The sequence below is a fragment of the Mastigoproctus giganteus genome, chromosome 1 (assembly GCF_048544385.1).
Source record: "Mastigoproctus giganteus isolate SK-2022 chromosome 1, ASM4854438v1, whole genome shotgun sequence".
NCBI classification, from domain to species: Eukaryota; Metazoa; Arthropoda; class Arachnida; order Uropygi; family Thelyphonidae; genus Mastigoproctus; species Mastigoproctus giganteus.
Genome location: NC_143575.1, coordinates 281,379,219 through 281,403,219, shown reverse-complemented (window position 1 = coordinate 281,403,219; position 24,001 = coordinate 281,379,219). Strand labels below are relative to the sequence as shown.

The following is a 24,001-nucleotide window of genomic DNA, read 5'->3' as shown; positions in this document are numbered from 1 at the left end:
AGTAGTTGAATCAACCGATAACTGAGATTCAGTCAGAAAATGTACATGAGGTTTATAAGACTGCAAGTGCAAATCGACATCGTTGAGATTAGAATTGAGACCACGTATATTTGTGAAATGAATTCGGCAATCCTTGGGAGGTTTAGATCTTTTCACAGATAAGCTTGCTGTATTATTTTGACAATTCATGGTTTATTCAATAGTAAGAAAAAGTGGGTGGTACATGCTGTATGAAGTAATGAAATTTTTGGATATGGCATACATGTGGTAAGAATATACCCAGATCCTTGACATAACGTGGCCTCGACAATGCTCCCCGCATACACACTACTCGGACTCCCTCCAGTCACTATCTGGCAGAGTAGAGGTAGCAAGATTATACACTAGCTGATCCGGAAACCTCCTAGAGAGTTACCAATAGGTTTGGTCTGGTGTACTAACTAGCGGCCGGCCTGCGAACACCGTTTTAGAGCTGTAGAAAGACCGTTGTAGAACACCGTTTTAGACCTTAGCTCTTGGTCCTTGAGGTTGTCACAGACATTCTCTCAGATATGCCAGACAAGCTGTTCTTGCTACCTGGGAGTCTAAAACGCTGATGGAACTGATATTCGGGTGACACTCAAGTCAAAGTGGATTCAATTTCGGCGAAGTCCGGACGGTCTATGACAGCCAAATCCTCTGCTTGCACCTTCACAATGGTGGGACTGTTAGCAATCCTGGGTATAACCTTCATGCACAAGTACATGGTGCGTGATCACCCAGGTGTGAACCAACGTAAGCAGGGGTCGAGGTGTGGCGCCCACACCACATGGAGGAACGCCGCCCCTCTATGTTACCAGGCAGTACTAGGTGGTAGATGACTCTCATCAACCGGTGAAATACCACCACTTTGCTTATTGGAGGCTTGAAGTGGTGGAACCCATGTTTAGTCTCTAGAGCTAAGTTCCGGCCAACCCTTCCCTATCTCTTCCATCATGCAGTATGATTGATGATTTTTGAGGTTATGATGAATGTCGTGGCGAGATCCAATATTCCTTATATTTCGAGGGTACAGCTCTAAAACGGTTTTCGCAGGCCGGCCGCTAGTTAGTACACCGGACTGAACCTATTGGTAACTCTCTAGGAAGCTTCCGGATCAGCTAGTGTATAATCTTGCTATCTCTACTATGCCAGATAGTGACTTGAGGGAGTCCGAGTAGTGTGTATGCGGGAAGCATTGTCGAGGCCACGTTATGTCAAGGATCTGGGTATATTCTTACCACATGTACGCCATATCCAAAAATTTCATTACTTCATACAGCATGTCCCACCCACTTTTTCTTACTATTGAATACACCATGAATTGTCAAAATAATAGAGCAAGCTTATCTGCGAAAAGATCTAAACCTCCCAAGGACTTCCTAATTCATTTCACAAATATACGTGGTCTCAATTCTACTCTCAATGATGTCCATTTCCACTTGCAGTCTTCCAAACCCCATGTACTTTTTCTGACTGAATCTCAGTTATCAGTTGATTCAACTACTGCTCATCTCAAATATCCAAATTATTTGCTGTATGATTCCTTTCGACTCAAAGGTGGTACTTGTGCATATGTCCGTTCTGATATTCCCTGTCAGAGACTTGGCAATTTGGAATCTCCTCTCTTTGATCTTCTCTGGCTTAAAATCTCTCTACCTCATTGTGTAAAATTTATCTGTTGTCTCTACCGTTCTCCCAACTCCACTAATCACTTGGAGCTCTTTGACTTCCTCTCTTTGCAACTTGACTTTCTCCAGTCCAACTTTCCTAACAGTGAGGTAATTTCCTTGGTGATTTTAACGTTCACAACTCCAGCTGGCTTCCGTTTTCTAGTCACACCGACCCAGCAGGTCGAGATGCTGAGGCTTTTGCAATTACTAATGACCTAGCACAGATTGTTCATTTACCTACAAGAATACCGGACAATCCTAATCGTACAGCCAATACGCTTGATCTTTTTCTCACAAACAACCCTTCTAAGTACAAGGTTGAAGTGAGAGGTCCTTTAGGCACTTCAGATCACAACTTGGTGATTATCTCTTCTCCAATGGAACCTTTATCTCATGGCTATTCCCAACCTCGTATTGTTTGGCATTACAAGAATGCAAAATGGGATGACCTGCGAGACTTCTTTTCTTCTTTTCCTTGGTCTGATTACTGTTTCAAAACTTCTGATGTCAATGTTTGCTCAGATCGTGTCAGTGAAATTATTCTTGCAGGAATGGAATCCTTTATCCCACACTCCACTTTAAAATCTCTTCCTTTATCTAAACCTTGGTTTTCCAATAAATGTGCTAAAGCTCTCCAAGAGAAGGATGTTGCATATCGTAATTGGCTTGTTTCTAATTCTTCAGTGTCATTTTCTGCCTACACCAAAGCTCGCAACAATTGTAAAGCAGTTATTAATCAGTCCAAACTAGAGTTTGAACAGGTTAAGAGTAGAAAACTTGCTTCTTGCCCTAATGGTAGCCGAGCATTCTGGTCTCTTGCCAAAGCTATTGGCCGCAACTTTTGCCCATCTCTGCTCCCACCTCTGTCCAAACCAGATGGTTCTGTTGTCACTACAGCCAAGGATAAAGCTGACCTCCTAGCATCCCATTTTTCTTCCAGCTCATGTATTAATGATCTTGGTAAAACACCTCCCACCATTCCTAACACGCTCCATTCAATGCGTTCTGTGGTCTTCCGTCAAAAGGATATCAGAAGGATTTTGATGAATCTTGATGCTAAGAAAGCTCCAGGTCCTGAAGGTATTTCTCCACTTGTTCTCAAAACCTGTGCTCCTGAACTTACTCCTATTCTTTGCCGCCTTTTTTCACTTTCTTATTCCAAAGGTGTTTTTCCTTCTGCTTGGAAATTTGCTCATATCCAGCCAGTTCCTAAAAAGGGTGACAAATCCCTCCCATCCAATTATCGTCCCATTGCAATTACTTCTACTTTTTCTAAAGTAATGGAGAAATCAATTAACCGCCAACTCTTAAACTACCTAGAAATCTTCCGTCTGATCAACGATTGCCAGTATGGATTCCATCAGTGTCGATCCACTGATGATATTCTGGCTTATGTTACCCATTTATGGACTAATTCAATGGAAAGGTTCGGTGAAACACAAGTAGTTGCTCTTGACATCTCAAAGGCTTTGATCGTGTTTGGCATAAGGGTCTTCTAAACAAGCTTCCATCTTATGGTTTGCCAACTGTTTTTAGTAATTGGTTATCCAGTTTTCTCGCTGATCGCTCACTGAGGGTGATGGTAGATGGCTCTCTGTCTTCTAACTTCTCCACTAATGCCGGTGTCCCCCCAAGGTTCAGTTCTTTCCCCCCACTCTTGTATATCAATGACCTTCTTCCATTGACTGGAAATCCTATCCATAGTTTTGCCGATGATAGCACATTGCATTCAACTTTCCATTTTGAGAAACCTTGTCCAGCTGAATCAGCTTCAAGTTCTCGAAAATCTGCTGCCAATTCCTTAAATGCCGATCTTCAGGTAATTCTCCAGTGGGGCAAAGACAACTTAGTTGATTTCAACCCTTCTAAAACTCAATCTTGTCTTATATCTCGCAAAAAGGATTCTTCTTCTCCTATGCTTATCTTTAGTGACACTCCGATTTCTAGGCAAAATGATATATCTCTTTTGGGGATTACCCTGACTTCTAATCTCTCTTGGCACAAGCACATTACAAATATTGCTTCCTCTGCATCTAAAAAACTTGGTTTCTCTTTCGCTCTCGGCGTTACTATTCTCCCAAACAGCTGCTCACTCTGTATAAATCGCAAATCCGCCCTGCCATGGAATATTGTTCCCACATCTGAGGTGGTGCCCCCAAAACCTCTCTCAGGCTTCGTGATTCCATTCAGAAGAGGGCAGTTAGGTTAATTAATGATTCATCTCTAACAGAGTCTCTCCACTCGCTTTCTCATAGACGCACTGTTTCTGCTGCATGCCTCTTCTACAGATACTTCCATGGGCACTGTTCTTCTGAATTGGCTTCTATAATTCCCGCTCTCTCTTTCAAAACAGTCCGAACACGTGCCGCCACAAGCCAACATCCATTTACTGTCCAACTTCAACATCCAATTATCCACAGAACCAACTTTTCATCTTCCTCATTTATTCATTCAACTGCCGTTTTCTGGAACAACCTTCCTTCATACGTATTTCCTGAAAATTACAGTCTACAGAAGTTCAAGTCCAATAACAACAAATATCTTCTTTCTTTTCTCAACCTCCAACCCAAGCACGGTACTAAGTACTATAGGTTATAATACCTCTCGTGTTTGGGGTTCTCATAAAAAAAAAAAAAAAAAAAGAGAGAGAGACTAAACATAGGTTCCACCACTTCAAGCCTCCAATAAGCAAAGTGGTGGTATTTCACCGGTTGATGAGAGTCATCTACCACCTAGTACTGCCTGGTAACATAGAGGGGCGGCGTTCCTCCATGTGGTGTGGGCACCAAACCTCGATCCCTGCTTACGTTGGTTCACACCTGGGTGGTCACCCACCATGTACTTGTGCATGGAGGTTATACCCAGGATTATTAACAGTCCCACCATCGTGACGGTGCAAGCAGAGGATTTGGCTGTCATAGACTGTCCGGACTTTGCCGAAATTGGCTCCACTTGACTTGAGTGTCACCCGAATATCAGTTTCATCAGCGTTTTAGACTCCCAGGTAGCAAGTACAGCTTGTCTGGCATATCTGAGAGAATGTGTGTGACAACCTCAAGGACCATAGGCTATCAACTATCAACTTCCACTACAACAGATGGAAGTCTGTTCCAGCAATCAACTACCTGCTGGCTAAAGGCAAACTTCCTCACATCTATTCTACAACTGTCTTTCCTCAATTTGAATCTATGCCCCCTTGAGGTTCTTAATCTGAGCAAGCAGAAGTATCCCGTCAGCACTGAGCCAATCTTGTTGCCCTTCTCTGTACTCTTTCTAGCAACTCTACAACCTTCCTAAAATGAGGCCTCCAGACTTGTGTACAGTACTCAAGGTGTGGCCTAACCATTGCTTTATACAAGGGGATAATCACCTCCTTGTCTCTGCTAGCAAAATTCCTATATATCATTGACAAAACTCCATGATCTGCTCTGGCAGCCTATCTGCACTGCTCCGAGAATTTCATAATTACCCCCAAGTGCTTTTTCATTCTACACCTCCCTGAGTGTAGTAACACACAGTTGGTACATTTCTCTTCGCTTACTGCTACCCATATGGAGTACTTTGCTGCGTTTGTCAACGTTAAACTTCAGTTGCCACTTCTCAGCCCATCTGCCTAACTTTTCTAGATCCTGTTGCAGTAGCATACTGTCTTTACTGTCATTAACAACCCTACCAACCTTTGTATCATCTGCAAACTTTGACATTGAGCCTGATATACCTTGATCAATATCATTGATAAATACACAAAACAACAATGGGCCCAGCACAGAACCCTGGGGGCCTCTGCCAATAGCATTAGTTCACATAGAGCAGTGTTTCTCAACTTTTTTTTAATTATTGAGCCCTTAAGGACTTTTTTAGACAATTTTTTTTTTCTAATTGCACCCCATGAAATTTTAAACAAGAAAATATTTTATACTTACTATTTTTATTCAAGGATCCCTGAGCCTGATTCTTCTTCATTAACAGTTCAGTGTTCGGTATGATGAGCTCATGGTGTATTGTCAATGATATATAGGAATTTTTCTAGCAGGGATAAGGAGGTGATTATTCCCTTGTATAAGGCAATGGTCAGGCCACACCTAGAGTACTGTATACAGGTCTGGAGGCCTCATTTCAAGAAGGATGTAGAGCTGCTGGAACGAGGTACAGAGAAGAGCAACAAGATTAGTGAATGGAACAAAGGGGTGCTCTTACGAAGAAAGGCTTAAGTTTTGCAAATTACAGTGTCTGGAGACTAGGCACCAGCGAGGTGATCTGATAGAGGTGTATAAAGCATTGAATGGTTTGAGCATGCTCAATGCTGATGGGATCCTTCCTCTCGCTCAGAATAATCACGTGAGAGGGCATAAATTCAAATTGAGGAAAGACAGATGTAGGATAGACGTGCGGAAATTTGCCTTTAGCCAGCGAGTGGTTGGTTGGTGGAACAGACTTCCACCCCTTGTCGTGGAAGTTGATAGCCTAAATAAGTTTAAGGCTCAGCTGGACAGGTATTTTGAACGAACAGAGGGGTGAAGTGGAAGTGGGTTTTTTTTTTTTTTTTTGGCTGATGCTGCATAAGCTTGCTTTCTTGCATCAAATGCCTCTACTAATGCTAATGCTAATTACCACCCTCTGTCTTCTCCCACGTAACCATCCTTTTATCCATTGTAGCAACTTACCCTTAATACCATTCTGCTCCAATTTGTACAATAGTCTTCCATGCGTAACAGTGTCAAAAGCTTTCCTGAAATCCAAATATGTGATATCAAAATTATTTTTTTGTATCCAGTTCCTTTGTAACTATATCATAATATCCTATCAAATTTGTCAGACAAGACTTTCCCTTAACAAACCCATGCTGTGTCTGAATGATTGCTGCAGTCTTGTCTAGATGATCCTGCAGGTTAGGCAGGCAAAGCCAGATTACAAGAAATCTTTGGCAAGGGATGCAAAGATAAACAGCAAAGAGTTCTTTACTTATGTAAACTCTAGAAGGAAGAGGATGAATCAGATTGCTCCACTTGATATCGATGGGTCAACTGTTCATGATCCTGCTCAGGTAGCTAACAAACGAAATTAATGTTTTGCATCGCCATTCACACATGAGGAGTTATTCAGCGAGGAGAATGCTAGAGGTGTATTCAACTCTGGCAGTAAGCTAGAGAATCTTATAATAACTGAGAGTAAAGTGGAGGAGATATTGTTGAAGGTAAAGACAAGAAAGGCACCGGGGTGGATGGGATCTATCCAGTTATATTAAAGGGGGCAGCAAAGGAAGTAAGCAAACCCTTAGCCATAATTATGAGAGCTTCCTTGGACTCAGGGGAGGTACCCACAGACTGGAGATGTGCAAATGTGACCCCAATTCACAAAGGAGGACAAAGACTGGCACAAGTAATTATAGACCTGTGAGTTTAACTTCTGTTCCAGGAAAATTAACGGAGGTACTTGTTAAAGAAGGGCTTCAGGATCATCTAAACAAGACTTCAGTTATAGCTCGGACACAGCATGGTTTTGTTAAGGGAAAGTCTTGCCTGACCAATTTGATTGGATACTATGATGCAGTCACAAAAGAACTGGATGCAGGGAATAGCTTTGATATTATATACTTGGATCTTAGAAAGGCTTTTGATACTGTTGCACATGGAAGACTGCTGCACAAATTGGAGCAGTGTGGCATTGGAGGCAAATTGCTTCTATGGATAAAGGGGGTGGTTGAGGGGGAGAAGACAGAAAGTGGTAATCAATGGACGCTGCTCATCGTGTACTAATGTTATCAGTGGAGTTCCTCAGAGTTCAGTGTTGGGTCCATTATTGTTTTCTGTATTTATAAATGATATTGATGATGGTATATCAAATTTAATGTCCAAGTTTGCAGATGATATGAAGGTTGCCAGGGTTGTCAAGGACACTACTGACATAATGCTGCTGCAACATGATCTGGAAAGGTTCAGCAGATGGGATGAGATGTGCCAAATGAAGTTTAACATTGACAAATATAAAGTACTACACATGGGAAACAGCAACCCCAGAGCAACGTATCAACTCTTTGGTACTACACTGACAGTGGTAGAGAATGAAAAGGACCTTGGGGTAATTGTGAAGGCAGATATTAAGTTCTCTGAGCAGTGCAGATGGGCTGCAAGAGTAGCTCATGGTGTCTTGTCAATGATATACAGGAATTTTTCTAGCAGGGATAAGGAGGTGATTATTCCCTTGTATAAGGCAATGGTCAGGCCACACCTTGAGTACTGTATACAGGTCTGGAAGCCTCATTTCAAGAAGGATATAGAGATGCTGGAACGAGTACAGAGAAGGACAACAAGGTTAGTGAATGGAACAAAGGGGTGCTCTTACGAAGAAAGGCTTAAGTTTTGCAAATTACAGTGTCTGGAACCTAGGCACCGGCGAGGTGATCTGATAGAGGTGTACAAAGCCTTGAATGGTTTGAGCATGCTCAATGCTGATGGGATTCTTCCTCTTTCTCAGAATAATCACCTGAGAGGGCATAAATTCAAATTGAGGAAAGACAGTTGTAGGATAGATGTGTGGAAATTTGCCTTTAGCCAGCGGGTAGTTGGTTGGTGGAATAGACTACCCTCCCTTGTCGTGGAAGTTGATAGCCTAAATAAATTTAAGGCTCAGCTGGACAGGTATTTCGAATGAACGGAGGGTTGAGAAGTGGAATTGTTTTTTTTTTGCCTGATGCTGCATAATCTTGCTTTCTTGCATCATATGCCTCTATTAATGCTAAATACTAATGCTAAATGCTAATGCTAAATCTTGAATTTTTCTGTTTCTTGGTGATTGCTACTCTCTCTCTCTCTCTCAGGGTAATTCAGAAAATTTTTTTTTTTTTTTGGCTGGTGTAGCATAAGCCTCAGGCTTCCTTGCACCATATGGCTAATAATAATACAAATAATACAAAAAATCACCTTTACAAAAATAAAAACTCTTCCATTTACCCTTGATGGCAGTTACATCTTTAAGTAAATCCCTCCTCAGTACACTGTGATCACTGCTACCCAGTGGTTCTTTTGCCTGTAAATTCATAATGCATGAATAATCACTGCTGATTAGCATTAGCATTAGTAGAGGCATTTGATGCAAGAAAGCAAGCTTATGCAGCATCAGCCAAAAAAAAAAAAAAAAAAAAAAGTAACATAAATAAATAAAAATAACCACTTCCACTTCACCCCTCTGTTCGTTCGAAATACCTGTCCAGCTGAGCCTTAAACTTATTTAGGCTATCAACTTCCACGACAAGGGATGGAAGTCTGTTCCACCCACCAACCACCCGCTGGCTAAAGGCAAATTTCCGCACATCTATCCTACATCTGTCTTTCCTCAGTTTGAATTTATGCCCTCTCAGGTGATTTTTCTGAGCTAGAGGAAGAATCCCATCAGCATTGAGCATGCTCAAACCATTCAAGGCTTTGTACACCTCTATCAGATCACCCCGCTGGTGCCTAGTTTCCAGACACTGTAATTTGCAAAACTTAAGCCTTTCTTCGTAAGAGAACCCCTTTGTCCCATTCACCAATCTAGTTGCCCTTCTCTGTACTCGTTCCAGCAGCTCTACATCCTTCCTGAAATGAGGCCTCCAGGCCTGTATACAGTACTCTAGGTGTGGCCTGACCATTGCCTTATACAAGGGAATAATCACCTCCTTATCCCTGCTAGAAAAATTCCTATATATCATTGACAATACACCATGAGCTACTCTTGCAGCTCGTCTGCACTGCTCAGAGAACTTCATATCTGCCTGCACCACCACCCCCAGGTCCCTTTCATTCTCTACCACTGTCAGTGTAGTACCACAGAGTTGATACGTTGCTCTGGGGTTGCTGTTTCCCATATGTAGTACTTTACATTTGTCAATGTTAAACTTCATTTGCCACCTCGAAGCCCATCTGCTCAACCTTTCCAAATCCTGTTGCAGCAGCATAGTGTCAGTAGTGTCCTTGACAACCCTGCCAACCTTCGTATCGTCTGCAAACTTGGACATTAAGCCTGATATACCATCATCAATATCATTTATAAATACAGAAAACAATAAAGGCCCCAATACTGAACCCTGAGGGACTGCACTAATAACATTAGTCCACGATGAGCAGTGTCCATTGATTACCACTCTCTGTCTTCTCCCCCTCAACCACCCCTTTATCCATAGCAGCAACTTGCCTCCAATGCCACATTGCTCCAATTTGTGCAGCAGTCTTCCATGTGCAACAGTATCAAAAGCCTTTCTAAGATCCAAGTATATAATATCAAAGTTATTCCCTGCATCCAGTTCTTTTGTGACTGCATCATAGTATCCAATCAAATTGGTCAGGCAAGACTTCCCCTTAACAAAACCATGCTGTGTCCTAGCTATAACTGAAGTCTTGTCTAGATGATCCTGCAGTGCTTCTTTCACCAGTGCCTCCATTAATTTTCCGGGAACAGAAGTTAAACTCACAGGTCTATAATTACTTGTGTCAGCCTTTGATCCCCCTTTGTGAGTTGGGGTCACATTTGCACATCTCCAGTCAATGGGTACCTCCCCTGAGTCCAAGGAAGCTCTCATAATTATGGCTAAGGGTTTGCTTACCTCCTTTGCTGCCTCCTTTAATATAACTGGATAGATCCCATCCACCCCAGGTGCCTTTCTTGTGTTTATCTTCAACAATTTCTCCTCCACTTTGCTCTCAGTTATTACAAGATTCTCTAGCTTACTGCTAGAGTTGAATACACCTCTGGCATTCCCCTCGCTGAATAACTCCTCATGTGTGAATGTCGATGCAAAATATTCATTTAGTTTGTTAGCTACCCGAGCAGGGTCATCAACAGTTGACCCATCGATCTCAAGTGGACCAATCTGATTCATCCCCTTCCTTCTAGAGTTTACATAAGTAAAGAACTCTTTGCTGTTTTTCTTCGCATCCCTTGCCAAGGATCTCTCGTAATCTGCCTTCGCCTGCCTAACCTCCTTTGTAACTTGGTTACAGATCAACTTGTATCTATCATAGGCGTCCGTGTCACGTGTTAATTTGTATGTATCCCATGCATTTTTCTTCTCTGCCATATGCCTCATTAGTTCATCTGACAACCATTTAGGCCTAAACCTTGAACAATATTTCTTAGTTGGTATGTAAAGACTAGTAGCTTCCCCGATAAGTTCTTTGAATGCTTCCCATTTTGAATTTGCTGTTGGCAATATCATCAGTTGATCCCACTGTATAGAATTTAAATACTGTCTCAGTCCATTGTAGTCGCCTTTACGAAAGTAATACCCCTTCCCTTTACCCCTAATGGTAGTTACCTCTTTGAGTAACTCCCACTTCAGCACAGTGTGATCACTGCCACCAAGTGGTTCATTTATCTGCAGATTCTTAATGCATGAAGAATCACTACTGATAATCAAATCAAGAGTATTACTCCCTCTAGTTGCCTCCCGAACATGCTGATGTAGAAAACAATCATCCAATAAATCCACAAAAGCCTTGCTCGTGTGTGAGTGACCAGCCCCCAAATTCCAGTCAATATCTGGGAAATTAAAATCCCCCATTATAAGACTCTCTGATTTACTGGCCCACTCTATTTCTCCGAACAGTTTCTTATTATACTCATCAGAGTCATTAGGCCTATAGCACACTCCTACTCTCAATTTTGATCTCCCAATGCTTATGTCACACCAAACTGACTCGACACTGCACTGTCCAGCGATGTCGACTGGCTTCACTTCCTTGGATTTTATGTGTTTTTTAACTAATAGCATAACCCCTCCTCCCTTCCTATCCTGTCTATCCTTTCTGTAGACATTGTACTCCCCAAATTCCAGTTCTGCATTTCTTATATCTGTGTGACACCACGTCTCTGAAATCCCCACAATATCTGCCTTTGATGTTTTGAGCAATACCTCAAATTCATCAAATTTATTTACTAAACTCCTAGCATTGGTGTACACACAAGTATACATGCACCTGTTCTTTTTCTTAGCTACCCTAACACAACCCATGTGTTTACTTGTACCCCAATGATTCCCAGCAGTCTCTGAAATATCCTGCATCTTATTTTCCAGGCTGCGGCTCATTCCAATAGAAGCAGTGCAAGAATCACTTTCACCTCTGCCAGTGGCTACTGTTAATCTATTAGTCCTTGTATCCCCCCAATCTAGCAGTTTTCCGACCCACCTAACATTGCCTCGATAGCATCAGCAAACATTCTTGCACCCTTTCTATTTAAGTGTATCCCATCCCTGTAGAATGTTGATAAACAAATCAAGAGTGTTACTCCCTCTGGTTACCACTCTAGCATGCTTTTGTAGAAAATAATCATCTAATAAATCCACAAAAACTTTGGTAGTGTGTGAGTGCCAACCCACAAGTTTGCTGCAGCTATGGTTAATCCTTTTAGTCTGAATCCTTCCCCCAAGCTAGCAGTTTTGCGACCCACCTAATGCTGTCTTGATAGCTTCAGCAAATATTCTTGCATCCTTTCTATTTAAGTGTATACCATCCATGCAGAAGCAGTCTCTCCTGTTAAAAAACATAGACCACACTTACTCTGTGAATCCCCCCCCCCCAAGCTAGCAGTTTTGCAACCCACCTAACGCTGCCTTGATAGCTTCAGCAAATATTCTTGTATCCTTTCTATTTAAGTGTATACCATCCCTGTAGAAGCAGTCTCTCCTGTTGAAAAACAGACCACACTAAAATAATTCTACACCATGATCCTTGCACAATCTCTTCAGGCCAAATTGATTGACAAGGCTCTTTTCATATACTCCCTCCTATCATGTCTGGGTAGAATTGTAGACACTTTCAAATTTAACCTTAACTTGTGACTTTTTATCAACATTGACTTGTACTTGTTAAGTAAATCTGCAGATCTCTTACTCTTAAGGTCTAGGTTGTTAGGAATTTTATTTTATTCAAGAAGTTGTTAACCCTTGGAATAAGTTGCCTCTGTAATTTTCTTTCAAATTTTTGACTGGTGTAGCAAAAGCCTAGCTTCCTTGCATCCTGTGACTATTCAAAAAAATCAAGTATTACATCAGTTTGTTGGGATGCCTTAAAATAGTTAAAATTCTGGACAACATTAAATCCCAGCCTGGGACATCTGACTAAGATTTTAAATGTTTTCCAGGTGTTTAACAAAAGCCGAACCAGACATTTTTGGGGAAAATCCTGATGAATGTTAATTGTAATTACACAGATTGTTTTACAGTTACCTTCTGTTTTATGATTATAATTAACTATATAATATCGGTGGTGGTATCCTCTGAAAATAAATAACAGTAGTCTTCTCTATTAGAGAAGCTTTATTTATTTGAAGTAGTGCAATACCAGCTATCTCATTGTGAAAGCACCCACAAAATGAGATATTATTAATGCCTTTTACACTACATATGTAGTTCAAATTTATGGGTTAACTATGGTGTATCTACACCAATATTATATAGTTAATTACCAAAAACCCATAAGGATTATGCCTTGTGCATTTCGTTTTCAAATATATAATTATAATTACAGTGATTTCAATTATTTTTCCATGCATTGTTTTACCATGTATTGTTATAAGAATATCAGTGATATATCACCATATTTTTCTGTAGTAATGAAAAAACTACAGAAGTAGTGAAATGGCACCGATTTAATTATCTCATATTGTGATTACCTTCGTAAGTTGCAAAATTCATTGCACTACTTCAAATAAGTAATGCTTCACCAATGGAGAAGACTAACATTACTTATTCTTGGGGGATACCACAATCTTTGTAAATAAGTAATAATAGTCTTCTCCATTGGTGAAGCATTACTTATTCGAGGTAGTGCAATAAATGGTAACTCGTGAAGGTAGTCACAATTAAATCGATGCCATTTACACTACTGCTGTAATTTTTTACTACTACGACAAAATATGGTGATATATCACTGATATTCTTATGCCTATTATGCCTTGTGCATTTATTCTTTTTGATATTGTGTATTATTTTACCATTCATTGTCTATTGTTTTGCCATTCATTATACCTATGTAGTACAGGTCAACCATCACAAATCCAGCAGTGTTGGGACCTGTGTGGTGCCAGATATTTGTTTACCCAACAACTAACCACATCATCCTACCTTTAACACGTTGACTGCCAAGCTAGTTTAAGAAAAAAATTTCCCCAGGGGCCAAAAAAATATTTATCAAATAATTTGATCAGTAATTCAAAAGTAAATATTGTAATGTCAGTGTTGTCGTTTTTTCGCTTAAAATATCAAAAAAAAAAAAAAAAAAAAGTCTTTTTTTATGTCACATATATGTGGCTGACATGGCCCAGTAGGTTACTTTATTTCTTGAGAAGCTGTGTGCGGCCATATATGTGTGATGCTATTACAGCATACATATGAAGGTCGTTTGTGATTAGTTTATTGCGAGCACTCCAATAAAACTAATTGCGATAAAATACTCTCAAACATCGCATCAAGTTTATCAGTAATGCTAGAGAACGTGTGAAAACAAGTTCGTTAGCGCACTGTATTATCCATCATATTGTGTTGTGTTTTTCCGCAAGTGTGTTGTAAAAAAAAAAAAAACCTAAAAAGGAATGGCTAAAAGAATTTACTAAAATAAGAGGAACTGAGAGAAATTGCTGGAATTTACAACTAAGCAGAGTTAAACTTCTCACAGACACACTGCTGTTGTGTTTTTTCACAAGTTCAACTTTATCTGTTATGAACAATGAATAGTGTTTGCGCTTTACACCACGAGAGGTACTTCCTTTATGCATTGGAACCATGGCTGGGGCTAAATGTGAGCAGGTTATAATAATAAATGCAGAAAAACAAGTAGGAATGGCTTGCCAGTGTTTATGAGTTTGCGCCAACAGCTGATGCTGCAACCAATGCCACCAAAATAGTAGCGGCAGATCGGTGCACCGACCTGGGAAATTTGAAATTACGATCGCAGAAATTATGTCCGAATTAGCGGTGGAACCGGATTAGTGATGGTTGACCTGTAGCAGTATTTGTAACTAAAACCACAATTTCTATCCATTGTGGTAGAACTTACATCCTCATATTACATCAAAATTATGCTTGCTGATGCCAATAGCATTCGTATTAGACTTATAGCACTCTAAACCATTATTTCTCTTATAGAAATCTTTTTGATAGTATGAACCAGAGCTATAATGCTCAATTCATTCTACGTTGATATCAATATTTGTAAAAGAATAAGAGAAGTTTACTTCAATATGATTCAATATCATATTGAGGGCAATGGGATTTAAGCCTGAGCGGCCTAATATCGGAAATCTATCTCTCAGTGATTGAACGTATACATTTGACACCTTTTCTACCCCTTATCACATACTATGGGAGGTATATAGAAGATGTTCTAGTCATTACCGACAGTAGCACTATCCAAGACATTTTACATTCGTTTAATAATATTCATTCTAGACTCAAATTTACATTGGAGAGGGAGAATACAGATATTAAGTCATTAAATTTTCTAAATTTCACGCTTACTCAGTGGTCTCTGACAGTTTTTAAATTCTGTACAGTGGGATAAACTGATGATGTTACCAACAGTAAATTCTAAGTCGGAAGCATTCAAGGAATTAATCTTGGATGCTACTAAAAGTTTCATACCTATTAAGAAATATTGTTCAAGGTTTAGGCCTAAATGGTTATCTAATGAACTAATGAGACTCATAACACAGAAGAAAAATGCATGGGATGCATATAAACTATCAAGCGACTCAGAAGCCTATGGCAGATATAAGCTAGTCTGTAATAAGGTCACAAAGGAGGTTAGGCAGGCGAAGGCAGATTACGAGAAATCCTTGGCAAAAGATGCTAAGAAAAACAGCAAGGATTTCTTTACTTATATAAACTCTAAAAGGAAGGGGGATGAATCTGATTGGTCCACTTGACATCGATGGTTCGACTGTTGATGATCCTGCTCAGATAGCAAACAAACTGAATGAGTATTTTGCCTCTACATTCACACATGAGGAGTTATTAAGGTTTGAAAATGGCAGAAGGTTATCAAATTGTAGCAGGATACTTAACAATTTTGTAATAACTGAAAGCAAAGTGGAGGAGAAATTGTTGAAGTTAAACATGAGAAAAGCACCTGGGGTGGATGCGATCTATCCAGTTATATTAAAGGAAGCGGCAAAGCAACTAAGCAAATCCTTAGCCATAATTATGAGAGCATCCTTGGACTCAGGGGAGGTTCCCACGGACTGGAGATGTGCAAATGTATCCCCAATTCACAAAGGGGGATCGAAGGGTGACACGAGTAATTACAGACCAGTTAGTTTAACTTCTTTTCCAGATAAAATAACGGAGTCACTGGTTAAAGATGCATCGCAGGATCATCTAGACAAGTCTGCAGCAATAATTCAGACACAGCATGGGTTTGTTAAAGGAAAGTCTTGTCTGACAAATTTGATAGGATATATGATGTGGTTACAAAGGAACTGGATGCAAAAAATAATTTTGATATCATATATTTGGATTTCAGGAAAGCTTTTGACACTGTTGCGCATGTAGACTATTGTACAAATTGGGGCAGAATGGTATTAAGGGTAAGTTGCTACAATGGATAAAAGGATGGTTAAGTGGAAGAAGACAGAGGGTGGTAATCAATGGGTGCTGCTCTTCGTAGACTAATGTTATTAGTGGAGTCCCACAGGGTTCGGTGTTAGGTCCACTGATGTTTTGTATATTTATCAATGATATTGATGAAGGTTTAACAGGCTTAATGTCGAAGTTTGCAGATGATGCAAAGGTTGGCAGGGTTGTTAAGGACACTAATGACAGTAGGCTGCTGCAACAGGATCTAGAAAAGTTAAGCAGATGGGCTGAGAGGTAACAAATGAAGTTTAACCTTGACAAATGCAAAGTACTGCATATGGGTAGAAGTAACCCAAGAGAAACGTACCAACTGTGTGGTACTACACTTAAGGTGGTAGAAAATGAAAAAGACCTGGGAGTAATTGTGCAGTCAGATATGAAGTTTTCTGAGCAATGCAGACAGGCTGCCAGGCCAGGTCATGGGGTTTCGTCAATGATATATGGGAATTTTGCTAGCAGGGAGAAGGAGGTGATTATCCCTCTGTATAAGCAATGGTCAGGCCACGCCTTGAGTACTGCGTACAAGTCTGGAGGCCTCATTTTAGGAAGGATATAGATTTACTTGAGCATGTACAGAGAAGGGCAACAAGATTGGTGAGGGCAATGAAGAGATCCTCTTACCAAGAGAGGCTTATGTTCTGCAAATTGCAGTGGCTGGAGATTAAGCACCTGCGCAGTGATCTGATTGAGGTGTATAAGGCCTTGAATGGATTGAGCACGCTGAATTCTGATGGGATCCTTCCACTTGTTCAGATTACAAACCTAAGGGGGCATAAATTCAAATTAAGAAAAGACAGATGTAGAATAGATGTGCGGAAATTTGCCTTTAGCCAGCGGGTGGTTAATTGCTTGAAGAAACTTCCATCTGTTGTTGTGGAAATTGACAGGTTAAATAAATTTAAGGAGGAACTGGACAGGCATTTGGAGGAAATGGTGTGATGATTTTTTTTTTTTTTGGCTGAAGCTGCATAAGCTCATACACTTGCTTTCTTGCATCACATGCCACTACTACTACTACACGAATAAAATTCAATTTAACATCTATCGTAAACCTACAAACACCGGTATGCTTCTGCATTATAACAGCTATCACCCGTTCACCCTCAAAAGATTGATTATCTTTAATCAATTTCTCAATGCTTATAAATATTCAACGTTGGAATCTGCTTTGGCGTCAGAATTACAAATATTAACCAGCAGATTCTTAAACGAGGGTTACCCACTTGCTACAATAGACAGAATTAGGGTACAAGCTAAGGATAGAATACAAAAAAATACACCAACCAACAATAGTAATATCAAAAAATACTTTATTTCTGTCCCATATATTGAACAGTGGAACAAACAACTTAACAGATTCTTTAAAGATATTGATGTAATATGAGGATGTAAGTTCTACCACAATGGATTTAAAATGGTAGCCAGGCCAATACAGAAATGACACACTATACTCATCAGTCGCTCAGTCCTTTCCCCATTCACAACACAAATAACTGACCTAGAGAACATTTCTTCTGGTGATTGTGACTCATCTTATCAGGAATAAGATGAGTCGCGATATTGTACCCACTTGCTACAATAGACAGAATTAGGGTACAAGCTAAGGATAGAATACAAAAAAATACACCAACCAACAATAGTAATATCAAAAAATACTTTATTTCTGTCCCATATATTGAACAGTGGAACAAACAACTTAACAGATTCTTTAAAGATATTGATGTAATATGAGGATGTAAGTTCTACCACAATGGATTTAAAATGGTAGCCAGGCCAATACAGAAATGACACACTATACTCATCAGTCGCTCAGTCCTTTCCCCATTCACAACACAAATAACTGACCTAGAGAACATTTCTTCTGGTGATTGTGACTCATCTTATCAGGAATAAGATGAGTCGCGATATAGGCATTTTCTTCTGAATTTTCATGTTAATCAACATGCGGCCTCAGTTCGTACTTCTCGTTCAACAGCGTCAGAGTTAGCCTTTCATGAAATGAAAGGCTAACTCTGTTAATGAAAAACATACTTTTTTATTTAACAAGGCTGAAATACTTAGTGTCCAATGTAATTATACAAGACTATTAATTTCAGAAACCATTGAAATTAAATTAAATGAGAATTCTGTTTATGTTCACCAGCCATATCTAATCTCTGACTCGTGGTCCTATATTAATACAAAAAAAAAAAAAAAAAAAATCAAAATCTACAGCAAAAGTTTGCTGTAATGAGAGAGATTAAATTCAAGAACTCATTATAATGGATTCTCTTTTTATCCAAATTACAGATAATAATTTTAAAACAGAGTAACCTCCCGGGGGCTCACATCTGGTGAGTATGGGCTTGGCAAACCCGGGGTCCTGAGCTGGATATCATCATTCTTCTCTTTCTTGGTGGTTCCTTTCTACTTCTCTCTCTCAGGGTAACTCGGGGATTTTTTTTTTTTTTTTTTTGTCTGGTGCAGCATAAGCCTCAGGCTTCCTTGTACCATGTGGCTAATAATAATAATAATAAGTTCCATGCTCACCACTGTTCGGTAATTTTCATTCTGTGTATTGTAATTTTCATTTCAATACACGGTTGAAAAGCATTGTCAGCTTCAGGAAGGAAAATCGTTTTGCAATTTTTTTTTTCGTTAAATTAATTTGACTTAATTTTTAATTGTGTTCATTTGATTTTTAATTATTATTAATTATTTCTTACTGTAATGTAAGATTTTAAAATTTTAATTGTTTTCGCTTTAATTTCTTGGGAGTATACGGAAGTGTTCTACATATCATGTTGAGGTAAACTTCTCTTATTCTTTTGCAAATATAGAAGTCTTTGTATTTCATGAATACTTGACTATATAGATTATTTTGTTTTGTTAAAAAAACAATTTTTCAAAAAAAATTATTTTTGTTGAAAAAATAATTGTTCTGCAAAATTCCTTTTAAAATGGGTCTTATATGTATTACTAGAAAGATAGAGCATAAACATTTTACTTTTTTAATTATTTTAATTAATTTTTTAAAATAATTACTAGCTTACCACCACTGAAAATAATACTGGTTGACACCAAAGTGCCCCGCAGTACAAAAGCCCTTGTATCAAGAGTCAAGGAGAGGCATGATAAAGCAAGTTGATATTAATACAAAAAAAAAAAAAAAAAAAAAAAAATCAAATATCTACAGCAAAAGTTTGCTGTTATGAGATAGAGTAATTCAAAAACTCATTATAATGGATTCTCTTTTTATCCAAATTACAAAATATAAATTGCATAAAAGCTGAAGAATACACAAGAAATTGATTGGAACTGCTATATTCACTTCTAATGTTGTGTAAGGGCAAATGCAGGTAAATTGGTACAATATGAATAATATGCACAAAGTTTTTTTTTTTTTTTTTTTTTGAAACAGATAGCTGGAATTTAAATTGACAGTTTAGAAATTAACTACTTGGATAGCTTTCCACCGTAAATTCTACTTTGAGTTCTTCCTTGGAGGCATATAAGTCTCATTTAAGTATCTCATTGAGTGGGGGATGCAGAATTTGTAGTTTCGCATGTGCACATTTCTTAGTAAATTTGAGTATATGATATCTTTACAGAATGTAAAGATATCATACAGAATATCTTTACAGAATGTATACAGAATATCTTTACAGAATGTATACAGAATATCTTTACAGAATGTATACAGAATATCTTTACAGAATGTAAAGAGATCATAAAACAATTAGATGATATGGTACAAGAGCTATAAAACATTATTGTACATTCAGCCATAGCTTTGTTCTCTATATAGCAAAGGGGTTGTTGAGGGGGAGAAGACAGAGAGTGGTAATCAATGGACACTGCTCACCATGGACTAATGTTATTAGTGGAGTCCCTCAGGGTTCAGTATTGGGTCCATTATTGTTTTCTGTATTTATAAATGATATTGATGATGGTATATCAAGCTTAATGTCCAAGTTTGCCGACGATACGAAGGTTGGCAGGGTTGCCAAGGACACTACTGACACTATGCTACTGCAACAGGATCTGAAAAGGTTGAGCAGATGGGCTTCGAGGTGGCAAATGAGGTTTAACATTGACAAATGTAAAGTACTACATGTGGGAAACAGCAACTCCAGAGCAACGTATCAACTCTGTGGTACTACACTAACAGTGGTAGAGAATGAAAGGGACCTGGGGGTGGTTGTGCAGGCAGATATGAAGTTTTCTTAGCAGTGCAAACAGGCTGCAAGAGTAGCTCATGGTGTATTGTCGATGATATATAGCAATTTTTCTAGCAGGAATAAGGAGGTGATTATTCCATTGTATAAGGCAATGGTCAGACCACACCTACAGTACTGTATACAGGTCTGGAGGCCTCATTTCAAGAAGGATGTAGAGATGCTGGAACGAGTACAGAGAAGGGCAACAAGATTAGTGAATGGAACAAAGGGGTGCTCTTACGAAGAAAGGCCTAAATTTTGCAAATTACAGTGTCTGGAGACTAGGCACCGGCGAGGTGATCTGATAGAGGTGTATAAAGCCTTGAATGGTTTGAGCATGCTCAATGCTGATGAGATTTTTCCTCTTGCTCAGAATAATCACCTGAGAGGGCATGAATTCAAATTGAGAAAAGACAGATGTAGGGTAGACGTGAGGAAATTTGCCTTTAGCCAGCGGGTGGTTGGTTGGGGGAATAAACTTCCATCCCTTGTCCTGGAAGTTGATAGCCTAAATAAGTTTAAGGCTCAGCTGGACAGGTATTTCGAACGAACAGAGGGGTGAAGTGGAAGTGGTATTTTTTATTTATTTATTATTTTTTTTTATTTATTTATTTTTTTTATTATTATTTTTTTTGGCTGATGCTGCATAAGCTTGCTTTCTTGCATCAAATGCCTCTACTAATGCTAATGCGAAATGAACAAACTAGGTTTGCTATTTAATGAGTAGAACTTCGATTGTGGAAGCCACTTTGCCACAAATTGCTTTGGTATTGCACTATTCTAAATAAAATTCATTGCTCCTGGACAAGTATATTGCTATTTGTTATATCCCACTACCAGATTTGGGGTTTCATTGGTGGGTAGGTAAGCACTGTGGAGAACTGAATAGCCCGGTGATGATCTGCAGTATGCGAGGTGGTGCAGCAGGTAATATGAACTCAAGTAAATTTAGTGCAAAGGTTTATGCTACAAGAGCTATGAAATTTTATTGTACATGTAGGGCATAGCCTGATTCCGTGTGTAGTAATAAGATAATTAGGTTTGCTACCTAGTACGACTTTCTTTGAATCTTCGCAGTGCCTGCTTGTCCACTGATGATACACCAAGCAGTATCTAATTCAGTAGTCTGGATACTGGCATATAGTTTAGAGTAGTGCAGCTCATAGTGAGGTTCCTCCACAAAATGAGATTGATGCACTAAGTAGCAAACCTAGTTTGCTCAGTGACATATTCAGAACCCTGGAGTCCCTCAGATTTCAATGTTGGCCCATAGTTGTTTTCTGTATTTATAAATGATATTGATGAAAGTATATCAGGTTTAATGTCGAACTTTGCAAATGATACAAAGGTTGGCAGAGTTGTCAATGACAGCATGCTGCTGCAACAGGACCTAGAAAAGTTGGGCGATTGACTGAGAAGTGACAACTGAAGTTTAACATTGACAAATTCAAAGTACTGCATATTGTGGTAACAGCAACCCCAGAGTAACTGTGCACTACTACACTCAGATTAGTGGAGAATGAAAAATACCTGGAGGTAACTGTGCAGTCAGATATGAAGTTCTCTGAGTAATGCAGACAATCTGCCATGACAGCTCGTGGGGTTTTGTCAATGATGTACAGGAATGTTGCTAGTATGGATAAGGAGGTTATTATCCCTTTGTATAAAGCAATAGTCAGGACACACCTTGAGTGCTGAAAAGAGAGTTGGAGACCTAATTTTAGAAAGGATGTAGAGTTGTAGAATGCGTACACAGTAGGGCAATGAGCTTGGTGAGGGGAACAAAGGGTTGCCCTTTCCAAGAACAGCTAGCGGCACCTGTGTAGCCAGGTGGGAAGGAGCAGCAGTGCCTAGCACACGCTTCTTGATTAGACCGGGGTTCGAGCCCGTCACCACCAAATACGGAGGATGCAGAAAGGTCAGGGAATGACCACCGCATATCCTGGAGCAATATGGCCTTAGTTGCTAATGCTCCAAAAAACCAAATAACAAACAAACATTTCCAAGAACAGCTTCAGTTCTTCAAATTGCAGCATCTGGAGACTAGGCACCTACGAGGTAACCCCATTGAAATGTTTAAGGCTTTGAATGGATTGACATGTGCAGTGCTGATGGGATTCTTCCTCTTACTCAGATTACACCCGAGAGGTCATAAATTCAAGTTGCTGTTTGCATTCAGCCAGCGTGTGGTTGATTGTTGGAACAGTCTTCCATCTCTTGTTGTGGAATTGGATGGTGTGAATAAATTCAAGGAAGAACTAGACAAATTCTCGTAGGGTATGGATCGATGAAGTGGGTGTTTGTTTTTTTTTTTGGTTGTATTCCCTTGTATAAGGCAATGGTCAGGCCACACCTAGAGTACTGTATACAGGCCTGGAGGCCTCATTTCAGGAAGGATGTAGAGCTGCTGGAAAGAGTACAGAGAAGGGCAACTAGATTGGTGAATGGGACAAAGGGGTTCTCTTACGAAGAAAGGCTTAAGTTTTGCAAATTACAGTGTCTGGAAACTAGGCACCAGCGGGGTGATCTGATAGAGGTGTACAAAGCCTTGAATGGTTTGAGCATGCTCAATGCTGATGGGATTCTTCCTCTAGCTCAGAAAAATCACCTGAGAGGGCATAAATTCAAATTGAGGAAAGACAGATGTAGGATAGATGTGCGGAAATTTGCCTTTAGCCAGCGGGTGGTTGGTGGGTGGAACAGACTTCCATCCCTTGTCGTGGAAGTTGATAGCCTAAATAAGTTTAAGGCTCAGCTGGACAGGTATTTCGAACGAACAGAGGGGTGAAGTGGAAGTGGTTATTTTTATTTATTTATGTTACTTTTTTTTTTTTTTTTTTTTGGCTGATGCTGCATAAGCTTGCTTTCTTGCATCAAATGCCTCTACTAATGCTAATGCTAATAAGCTTGCTTTCTTGCATCATTTGCCATTACTAGTATCACTAACTGTGTGGTACTACACTCAAGGTAGTGGAAAATGAAAAGGACATAGGAATAATTGTGCAGGCAGATATGAAGTTTTCTGAGCAGTGCAGACGATCTGCAAGCGTAGCTCATGGAGTCTTGTCAATGATATACAGGAATCTCCTTGTATGAGGAAATGGTCAGCCACACCTTAAGTACTGTATACAGGTCTGGAGGCTTCATTTTAAGAAGGATGTAGAGCTGCTGGAAGGAGTACAGAGTAGGGCAAGATTAGTGAATGGAACAAAGGGTTGCTCTTACGAAGAAAGGCTTAAGTTTTGCAAATTACAATGTCTGGAGACCAGGCACCTGTGACGTGATCTGATTGAGATGTATAAGGCCTTGAATGGTTTGAGCATGCTCAATGCTGATGGGATACTTCTGCTTGCTCAGATTTAGAACCTCAGTAGGAAAAATTCAAATTAAGAAAAGACAGTTGTGGATAGATGTGCAGAAGTTGGCCTTTAGCCAGTGGGTGATTGTCTGCTGGGACAAACTTCCATCTGTCAGTGTAGAAGTTGATAGATTAATAGATTCAAGGC

The 24,001-nt window shown here is 39.6% G+C and overlaps 1 protein-coding gene across 2 annotated transcripts in view; it reads left to right on the top strand.

Moving 5' to 3' along the window:
- Mvk (Mevalonate kinase) overlaps nucleotides 1-24,001 on the top strand; it is a 168,137-nt gene that overhangs the window by 97,473 nt on the left and 46,663 nt on the right. For both annotated transcript variants that reach the window (XM_090386726.1, XM_090386719.1), the window contains exon 6: nucleotides 19,324-19,414. In XM_090386726.1, coding sequence (XP_090242852.1) covers nucleotides 19,324-19,414 — 91 coding nt within the window. The remainder of the gene's footprint in view (nucleotides 1-19,323; nucleotides 19,415-24,001) is intronic.